General features: G+C 33.6%; 1 protein-coding gene across 1 annotated transcript; it reads left to right on the forward strand.

The window, feature by feature from the left end:
• The first annotated feature begins 2,577 nt into the window (after positions 1-2,577).
• YAK1 (YAK1-like protein 1) lies at positions 2,578-10,306 on the forward strand. The gene is made up of 17 exons (XM_079022695.1): positions 2,578-3,357; positions 3,498-3,697; positions 3,773-3,926; positions 4,008-4,117; positions 4,205-4,274; positions 4,361-4,443; positions 4,552-4,630; positions 4,704-4,867; positions 4,935-5,085; positions 7,934-8,048; positions 8,146-8,228; positions 8,322-8,396; positions 8,485-8,559; positions 8,638-9,401; positions 9,493-9,624; positions 9,713-9,972; positions 10,069-10,306. Exons 1-17 carry the CDS (start codon positions 3,202-3,204, stop codon positions 10,146-10,148), a joined length of 2,751 nt encoding a protein of 916 aa, XP_078878821.1. The 5' UTR covers positions 2,578-3,201; the 3' UTR covers positions 10,149-10,306.
• Positions 10,307-11,353: the final 1,047 nt, after the last annotated feature.

Here is an 11,353-nt window from a genome sequence, read left to right on the forward strand (position 1 = left end):
TGTGCTCACGTCGTGTGAACGCTCTGATTAGAAGTTCTTAATAAAACTCTTAATCTCTTTTTGGCCAAGCAACCAAATCCTCCATAGTGTCATGTTTACTCTAGAATATCATAAAAATCATGGCTTTTTGGACATGCATGTCCCAAACGCTATCTAGGGCACAAAAGGAGAAAATGGCCCCAAAACTCATACAAGAGTCATAAAACTTAACCATATTCTAAATCTAGCATATATATCATTCATTATATACTTATAAAGGAAGCATTTTTCCTTTCACCACATTCATTTTTCCTTTCACCACATTCATTTGAAACTCCTATGACTTTTCAATTTCTTTTTAATAATGATTATAAGTTGGTTAATAAGGTTAAATAAATATAAAACCTAAAGTGTAATCATATATATAAACTAAATTTCAATATTAAAAGAATATATTTTCTTCTATGTATAAAGTTATGTTTTTAGCTTTTAACATATTATACTTAATTTATTAGGTCTAATATGTTGTTGTATGTAAACCATTATCATTTTAAAGCTACAACTTTTGAAAAATTTGTATAAATACTTAAATTGTTAATTTAAATATAACCTTACACGATCAACTTAAATATAAATTTTAGTTCAACTTAAACAACCTAAATAATATTTTGTAAATGGTTAAAAGTGATAGATTGTAGTGTCTTTCTAATGATGATTATAAGTTGGTTAATAAGGTTAAATAAGTATCAAACCTAAAGTGTAATCATAAATAAACTAAATTTCAATATTAACATAATATTTTTACTTCTACTTATAAAGTTATTTCTTTAACTTTTAACATAGTATACTTAATTTGTTTCATTTAATATGTTGTTGAATACAAACCATTATCAGTTTAAAGCTACAACTTTTGAATCGTTTTGAGAAAATACTTAAATTGTTAATTTAAATATAAAATTATAGGGGTAACTTCAATATAAATTTCAGTTCAATTAAAGAACTCAAAAAATATCTTATGAATAGTTAAAAGTGATAAATTGTAGTGCTAAATGCAAAAACTAAATTGTATTATCAATTTAACTAAAATATTTCCTAAAAATATTTTTATAATAGTTAAAAGTTTTCAAATAAGCTGCTTGAAATAACTTATAATAACAATAGTTAAAAATAACCCTATATAAATGATTATATTGTTACCTTTACAATAAAAAAAATTGTATGATGTTTTAAATAATTACAATGATAGAAATTAAAGGTAATAATATAATCATTTATATAGGGTTATTTTTAACTATTGTTATTATAAGTTATTTTAAGCTGATTATTTGAAAACTTTTAAAGATTATGAAAACTTTTAACAATAACAACAACTATAGATAAAATTAAACCGTATATTATATTTAATTTTATTCATGAGTAACCAGCGGATAAAGGTCATTCAAAAGATTGAGATTATGCAGTTTTTATAGATTTATATATATATTATCATATAATTCAAAATAGTCAATATACTATATCAACTTAGTATACGAATTATTATATCAAATTTAACAACAACATTATTGTTATTAAAAAAAAACATATATTTGTAAAGATTTCAGGTATATAGATGCTTATGTGCAACGTGCATGCATTCGCCGAGTGTGTGTGTGTGTATATATATATATATATATATATATATATATATATATATATATATATATATATATATATATATACCCTAATAAATAAGAATGATTTTGTCACATGTCATTCTCTCATTCAAGTGGCCACATGTCATTTTGTCATAATTTTAAGAGATATTTATTTTCCACTTCTTATTTACTTTATTTTTCATTTCCAATATTTCATTAATTTAGTTTCCATAAATTAGACCTGCCATAATGACTATTAATTTTAAATTTTAAATTTTAAATTTTAAATTTCAATTTCAATTTAAAAATAAATTTACAGTTTAAACATTTGTGTTTAACATTTTGTTAGAATTAAACCGTTTAATACACGAATCTGCTAACTAAACACATAATTTTAATTAATTTATTTTTGCATGTTTTTCTTCTCATAATTTTTAAATTCAAATAAATTTTCTATTTAATTGTTCCTATTTAACATTTTGTTTTAAACCCGTATAACATATGAGTGTTACAACTAGTTCATTTATAAAAAAAAGATTGGTTTTAGATAAGTTAAGCATCCTTGTTGGGTATTAAATGTAATTTCATCGAATTTGAGTTTACATTCGGATTTATCCTTATTTTAAAGTTATTATAATTAAAGAAAATCATGAAAGTATTGATTTGGTAATAAATTGGTTTTTAGATAAGCATCATTACTTGGTATTAAATGTAATTTCATCGAATTTGAGTTTAAATTCGGATTTATCCTTATTTTATTTGGAAGATAAGTATCACGTATCGAAGGTTTGTCTATTATGTATTTGTTAGAAAGTAAACCCCAATTAAACACCGTCATCGTTAAATACATAATTGGTAAAGTAGAGGGTTCAGATTGTGTAACCGACAAAAGTATAAGGCTGTTTCTTGCAATTGTTTCAAAGATGTAATCCAGTAATATACCGGAGATTATCATTATACGTTCGACAGCGGCGGTGCTCGTGACTCGTGAGCGAAGACAGATAAAACTCAAAAACCTTTTTTTTTTTTTTTTCCTTTTCTTTTAATTGGAGGTGCCGACGATGTCTTTGTGAAATCAATCTTTTAATCTTTTTCTAGAAACCCAAATACACACACATTTGATTTTCGCAAGATTGTTCCTTTCCGTCCTTTGTTGGTACCCCTTTGAATCTATTCTCGATCCTCTATCCGATATTAGTAATCACAATAGTTTCTTTCTTGAATTTCCCGATCATCCTCTCCGATTATCAATCTATTTCCTCCGGCTTGTGTCTGGATTTCGAAAAAAGAAGGGAACCAATTTGATTATCAAAGAAAGTGTGGTTCTTGTTCCTGTTCTTGTTATTTGACGACTGATTTCGGGTTATTACTTTGATGGATCTGAAACTGCTGCTTTGTTTATGACCGCTGTGGGGTTTTAGCAATGATAATGGGATTGCAGTCTTCCGGTAAATTACTTCAATTTGCTGGAAGATTAAGACATTCGACGACGGGGCAGCAGCAATCGAACCTCCGCTGATGCTTTAATTATTTATGATATTCATTCAATTTCTAGAATATTCCGGTGGTGGATTGTGGCGTAGCACTGATGGATGAGGTCAACACTACTTGCACCGTGACAGCAGATGATAGCTTATCATCCGCTTCAGCATCAGTTCCATGGAGTCCTAGACAGCTTGTTTTCCGACCTTATGCGCCAAGTGATGCAAAGTCACAGAATTTGCGTGTTCTCGTTAAACGACCTGTGAGTTCCTTCTTTTTACCCATCAAAATCAAAATCTTTCCTTCGCACTGTGTATCAGATGATGATTATGTGAATTAAAGTCATTGACAATTGACAGTTGACGAAGGAGACTGACTGTTATATTCTCTATTATTTTGCAGTTGGTATCAAGATTAACCAAGGATATAGTTGACACATACAGAATATGCAACCCACAGTTCAATTATTCAGATGAATTAAACCCAAAAAGGTTTCTGACAACCCCATCTGCTGGAGTACTCAATGATGGCTATGATAATGAAAATTCAGACCTTATTCTTACTGTGAACTTTGCCTTGGTTAATTTAGACACTCACAGAAGGTTAATTGCTTACTATTTGTATTGAAAAGAAAAGGATCATCTCAGTCTCAGATATAATTTTTTAATGATTTTCAGATATATTGTAAAAGACATACTCGGGCAAGGGACATTCGGGCAGGTTGCTAAATGTTGGGTTGCTGAGCTGGACCGTTTTGTTGCAGTGAAGGTTATAAAAAATCAACCTGCTTACTATCAACAGGCATTGGTTGAAGTTTCCATACTGACAACAGTAAGTGTTCTTCTGGTTGTGGCTAGGGTTTGAACTTTGAATTAGAAATTTAGAATGCTAATTTTCTTTTTACTTTTTCAGTTAAATAAAAAGTTTGACCCTGAGGATAAGCATCATATTGTTCGTATTTATGATTACTTTGTATACCAGCGACATCTTTGCATTGCTTTTGAACTGCTTGATTCGAATCTGTAAGTTCTTTTGTGTCATACACATCATCTTCATCTTCTATGGGCTACTCATTGATCTGAACCTTTTGTATTCTGGTTTTATATCAGGTATGAGCTTATAAAGCTAAATCACTTTCGGGGATTATCATTGAGCATTGTGCAACTATTCTCAAAGCAGGTTTAAAATTGTTTTGGAGTGCCCCTGTAGTTTAATATTTCTCTTCCATCTGTTCCTCATTCAATAATCGATCATTTTTGTGCTAGATTTTATACGGTTTAGCTCTGATGAAAGATGCTGCTATTATCCATTGTGATTTAAAACCTGAGAACATTCTCTTATGCACCAGGTGAGTTGCTCCTCTTCCTCTTTCAATAATTGATCATTTTTGTACTACATTTTATATGAATTTTGAGCTTATTTTCTCCCACTATTTCTGTTTATTGTTTGTTACCAGTGTGAAACCAGCAGCGATCAAAATTATTGACTTCGGATCAGCATGCATGGAAGATCACACTGTTTACTCTTATATCCAGGTTTTTATAAACTTGCTTGCTTAAATATTGTTAGGTTGATGAACACTGTTCTGAATGATACCTTTTTTTGCAGAGTCGATACTACAGATCACCTGAAGTTCTTCTTGGATATCAGTATACAACTGCCATTGACATGTGGTCATTTGGATGCATAGTTGCTGAACTATTTCTTGGCCTACCACTTTTTCCAGGAGCATCAGAATTTGATCTTCTTAGGAGGATGATAAAGATACTCGGGTATGCTCCTGTTTTGTGTTGGTATCAAGTTTTGATCCTCATGTTCTTATTTGTTTTCTCTATCCAGGGAACAACCACCTGATTATGTACTTAAAGAGGCAAAGAACACGAGCAAATTCTTCAAGTGTGTAGGAAGTGTCAGCCATGAAGAGACTAGCCAGATTTCTTCTTGTGGAAGGAGTGTATACCAAGCTTTAAATGAAGAAGAATATGAAGCTGTAAGTGTTCATTTTAGTTTTGCCACATGACACTATAATATATTGCTTAAGTTGTTGCTTGTTAGTTACATTCATGATATTGGCACTTAAGTGAGTTTATCTTAGATTTCTTCTAATTTGGGCGTGTCACTATGAATGAAAGAAGGGTTATATAGGCAGGAACACGTAGCTATTTAGAAGCACTTGATCAATTTCCATCATATATTGCAAGATAACAGATGAAATTTAATCGGGATCCTGGATCTTCTCCTTATTGCAATTACCTGAAATGTAAATTCTAAAGGGCATGATGGTGACTCGCATGATTCGCATCCAAATTTAGTAAAGTTTGGAATATATGGTCCAAGGAAAAGGATGCATTATATGTTGGATAAGAACTTTAGGTTAGTGAGGCCAATGCTGACATTGGAGAGTTTCACAAGCTTAGTGTAAATGCTTAAACATTTACCATTGTCTATGTCTCATGGGTGTTATGGATTCCATGATTTTCTAGTCTTATTCATGAGCAAGCCATAAATTGCAGCAGGATGACAATAATCTAGCCTAGCCAAGAATAAGATGCCCTTTCGTGACCTTGCTAAGTAATCAAGACTCCTCTTAAGGTCTTTGGTTCAGAACTCCTTGTGAACTAAAATTTTAGGAGCAACAATTTCTTGAGTATGATCACTAGCAATAACAATTTACATAGAATTCTAGCACACTATCTTTCCGTTTCTTTGATTGTAGAATGAATATCTAGTAGTCATGTGAAGTTCGGATCATCCTAAACGTTTTTAGAGTTGGGGAAAATGAAAAAAGCAAGAATCAAGGTGTCTGCTTTAACTCTTAAAGGAAATGTTGTAAGCAATATACGTTGGAAGAGTAGCTGTAAAGCAATAATCTCGGAGTTTGTTGTATGCAAACCTTTTCCTCATGAATTATAGGAAGAAATGCGTTCTTGATATCAAGATGATATGATGGATTATAGGTTAAGCTATAATAAACGGTTGTAGAGACATACAGTATATATGCTTGAGGTTCCATTATAATCTTATCCTTAGGAATATCCCGATGGTGTGTCATGTCTGAAGGTATACATTTCCTCATGCATATATAGGACGATCTAGAGCCTTAGGAAAATACCAAATAATATGAGGAACAAGGTACTGTATGCGATCACCAGGCTTAACAACATAATTATGCTTTTCTTTCCGATAAGCACTTAAAATATTAAATATGAAAATATGAGTGATAGGAGGCATGCTAGGAGTAGGCAGTTTTGTGGATTCTTTGCTCTACGTTAGCACTCCATTTTCTTTAATGGTGAATCTTTTGACTTCTTCAAGGTGTGAGATGCCCGAGGCAAGGTGAAACACTGAGTGGGTAAGTGGGATCAAGTTTACCAGAGGCGCAAAACGACAACAGGGGTTGTTTAGTAATTTATAACGAGAAACTAAATAACCTCCTACTTTCTTCATACTTATCTTCCTACCCATGTGAAATGATGACACGTGTATATAATATTATTAATTTTATCAAAATATAACACGTGTCACCATTTCACATGGGTAGGAACATAAGTAGGAAGAAAAGGTAGGAGGATATTTAATTTCTCATTTATAATTATTCTAATATCTTTATTATTTAGTTGATTGACTTGATTCTGGTTTCCTTCTACAAGTATAGTTTCCTTTTATCAGTTTAGGAGAGTCAATAAATAGGGTTAGGGACAGCTCTAAGAAAGCAGGCAAAGTTTTGTGAGTTGTTTTCTTTTGTTTGGACTTTGGAGATCCCCTAAGTCTTGAATATCAGGCACCTATCGTTTGTTTTTAAGCATTAAGTTATAGGTAATCGAGTTTGTCAATTTGGTTGTATCAAAGACCTCTCATTTATGTTCATTGGGAATAGCAACATACTTTGAAAAATTAGGCATTTCAATTTAAAGCTTGTTGTGTGAATCCGAGTTCGTCTCTTTGTCATTCAAATCACACAACTAAATAGAACTCATAAAGTGTATTCACTCTTTAAGTGGCCAAATATGTAATAAGTAAACGTCACTATTCCCAAATCCCAATAGAAGATGCCATTCTAAAAGCTCTATGGCAAATTCTTAAACTTCTATATCTCCTCCCGTCACTTAGCTTTTAGCACTTGGGACACATCAAAATAGTAAGTCATGCTGGAAAGCCTAGTGAAAAACATAGGGGTTAAGACTCGTATAAGATATAAATAAATAAAATCTTTGAAACTTGTAAATAGGGAAGTGATGTAATAAGAACTCTTTAAATAAATATACTCCTGCATGGTATAGAACACTTTACACTCTTGTAATAAACTCTTTAAAAACCGTGAGTCCCAGAGAATCACACAGAAGGATACATGTAAGTATCATAATGCAGATGTAGCACATAGGAATAAAAGTATTTCACTTTAGGGGATGTATGCTCAGAATAAAAGTATTCCTTTCCATCCTTGTTATGCAAGTGTTTGATTTCATAATGTGGGAAGCATCGAGAACAATAGTTAGTTGATATGTTCACATATCACCATATATGCAAAATGATATTTGAATTCTTCTGTTCTTTTTTGCTATTGGGAACTTTCACTCTACAAGTTTTGGTCAGATTTGGCCTTCTTCTCAATTTCAGCAAATGCTTGATTTTCCTATCTAATGTGCAAGGAGCTAAACAGAAGGCTATCCTCCAATGCTTCCCTTCACCTTTGGTTTCCACTAGGCTTGACGACAAGAATATTTTTTTCCCAAAAAAGATTATGTCTTATGATATACCAGTGTCTTTCTTTTGTTCCAGTAGCTACTATGAGTACTTTTGGCTGTATTTTGATTCATTATGTTTCTCTTTTCCTTCAGAGAGAGTTGAAGAAACCATCAATTGGAAAGGAGTACTTCAATCACATGAATCTTGAAACAATTGTCAAAAAGTATCCATACAGAAAAAATCTACAAGAAGAAGATTTGGCTAAAGGTTATCCCAATCTCCTTAAATCTCTTACACTCACTATTCTCACCAAATCTTTTAAACTATATCTGATCATGTCATATTTACAACAAACAAACCACAGAGAGTCAAATACGACTAGCACTTATTGATTTCTTGAGGGGACTCGTAGAATTCGATCCAGCTAAACGGTGGTCACCTTTGCAGGTTGTTATTATATACCAATTTTTTGTTCACATATCAAACAAATCTTCATTTATTAAGAAATTTAATTGGTAACACTTTATATAATTGTTGCAGGCTTCTAAGCATCCCTTTGTAACCGGTGAACCTTTTACTTGCCCTTATACACCTGCTCCCGAAACTCCTCGTGTGGTAACTAATTCTTTTATTTTTTATTATTATTATTATTTTTTATCACTTTAGTATCTTTTTTTTATATATTTTCTGTTTTGCAATGTAGCCTGTTTCTCATAACATGAAGGTTGACCATCATCCAGCTGGCGGTCATTGGTTTGCTGCAGGTCTCTCTCCTAACGTGAGCACTTCTGCTTCTTAACTCCATGTCACTAATTTGACCTTTTTACCCTTTGTAACCAGTTTAAAATTTATGTAGGTTCTAGGTGGAAACCGAGTGGCAATGTATAACAACTCTCATTTTCAAGTAATGCCATACGCACACGGGGGTAATTTCGGAAGTTTAGGAAGTCATGGCAGTTACAACGATGGTAATTTACTCGGAAGTAGTTATGGTAGTTACGGGGACAACAGTAACAACATGGTCACGTATTATTCACCCGTGGGCCCATCAGCCATGAACAACTATGCACAAGGACACGCTCCAGTTCTTGGAAGTAGCCCGGATGCTAGAAGAAGAATCATGCAAATCCCACATGGAAACGGGTTCGGGTTCAGCCCGGCCCAAGGGAATTTTGCACCCATGTCCCTCGGAACCAGCCCGTCACAATTCACCCCGCCCTATTCCCAGGTTACAAGCGGGTCCCCCGGGCATTACGGGCCTAGTTCACCAGCTAGAGGGAATCACGGATCCCCTCTTGGAAAGGGAACCGGGATTCCATCCGGGAATCAGATGAATAGAAGAAAACCATGGGGGTATTCCGGGAGTTTACAAACTCAGGAAACAACATCGACTCCTCATTGGCAAGGACACGGACAAGGACAAGGACAGTTTCCTGATGTTAGCTCGTCCATTGAGAGTTCGCCACCTGTCATGGGTCGTTCTTCAATGCATCATCTACAATCGAATTTAAATTCTCAAAATCGGAAGCAACAACCGAGAAGTAGTGGGAATCATAAACAGTTTAAGTCTGAGGCTACCACTTCGCTTCCTGATCCCGGGGATTGGGATCCTAACTACAGGTAATAATGATTGAGGGTGTTAACGTCTTTTTTTGTAAATGATTTTAGACAGTTTTATTATGAGAATCCTGTTTGAAACTTGTGTCTCCAGTGACGAGTTGCTTCTTCAAGATGATAGTTCAGATGTGAACAACATGACAGTGGAATTCAGTAAGAGTATGCATCTTAATCAAGAATCATTTGTTGGGGCTGCTGGGAGATTCAATCAGATGTCAACACAACGGTAATTAGTGATTCCGGTTGAACTTATCATTTCATGAAAAACAAATTGTGAGTGATTGAGATGTTTTATGGCTTATTATAATTTATAGGCCAATTCAAGGATTCCCACATGGAGAAGGCTCATCCCAAGACATATATGTTCACCCCATGATGACAACTTCCCATATAATACCTACTCATTACTCACAATTTTCACCGAGTCGATTGGGCCAGCAGCCCGTTCAACGGTTCAATCACGGAAGGTCAATGGGAATCCGCGGGGCGGAATGGAATCATGTAAAACAGGCTCCTCTTTCCAATTTCAATTCCGGAGGTCCTCGTTCCCCTGGAAGCAGCAGTGCACCATGGGGTATTGTTCTTGCTACTTGACCGATTTTGACTTTTTTGCTTTTATTAAAGTTGTACATTGAGTTGAAGTCTGGAATTGTGATTCCTTTTTTTGTAGGGCGTAGGGGAAATCATCCGATTGCTGCCAATATTCTGCCATCTTCACATGGAGGAAATGAATATGGAAGGATTGCTTGAGGTTGAGGTTGAGGTTGAGGGTGGTGGAAATGGAATTTGAAACTATATATAGAATGAATTTGTCTACTGTTGGCATGATAACTGTTAGTTGAAGTTATGTTGGATGTGCATTCATAGTGATTCTTTAAGTATGGATTATGAAACCTGGTTTCTTCCTATTTCTTTTATTTGTTGGCATGCTGGGATAGTCCTCAATTGGTATTTGTTTGTTTAATTGGTTGATTTACTTTTCAAGAATAGTAGTTGGTCAATGTGCTCTTTGCTTAGATGAGCAATTTGTGTCGGATCTTGGATCCTTCGTTTGTGGATCCAAGAAGGTCCATTAGTCAAATGGTTGGGGTAAGTGTGCCCAATGCCCATGGCACATGGATGTTTGAGTCTTTAAGCTGTAACCAGTTCTTTTACCGACAGTTTTCTTTTATAGATTAAAGGGTTTGATATAAAATGTTTTTTGCTTTTTTATAAATTAACGCAACCTACATTGTAATCATCTAATGTAAAAGAGTTGCTTTTATCAATTTTCGTTTACTGTTTTAGGCAATTTCTTATCATTTAGGACTTAAGGTTTGTTATTAAAATGGCTAAATGAAAGTGTGCTGTATTAATTGATTAAATGATAAAGATTTCATGGTTTTTTTTTACTAGATGACCCTAGAATAAATCAAGTTATGCATGTTCTTGGCTAAATTTAAATGTACTAAAAATAAGAATGTCTCGATGGTTATAGTGGCTAAAATAAGGTGAGGCGGTGAACTTAGTTTTATGGTTTTTTAGTTCTATCAGTTTGAGCCTTTTAGGAGAATGCTTTACATTCAAAATGAGTGTTTTAAGTGCCAGTGATCTACGACCATAAGGAATGGAAAGTAAAAAAAAAACGATGTTACCACCTTATTAAGGCAAGATACTTGAAGTAGAGGGTGGTCACATGAGTGTTGGGTGACAAGTCTTGTTGATAGTAAAGGAAGAGTTCTATATAGTAGCAGTTAAGTTGGTTGTGTTATTGTAGTCACAAGAATGAAGATACTTTTGGTAGAATATTATTGGATATGATTGGATATTATATCGAATGTGGCAATCGACAATAAATTGGGAGTTATGTAGATCACAAAATAATTAAAGATAGACAAAATATTATATAGTTGGCAATTATGGACTACTTAAAGATGACAAATATTATATGGTTGAGGAGATGATAAGAAGAGTCG

Source organism: Lactuca serriola, chromosome 9 (genome assembly GCF_051521515.1).
Source record: "Lactuca serriola cultivar US96UC23 chromosome 9, Lser_US96UC23_V15, whole genome shotgun sequence".
In the NCBI taxonomy this organism is placed as follows: Eukaryota; Viridiplantae; Streptophyta; class Magnoliopsida; order Asterales; family Asteraceae; genus Lactuca; species Lactuca serriola.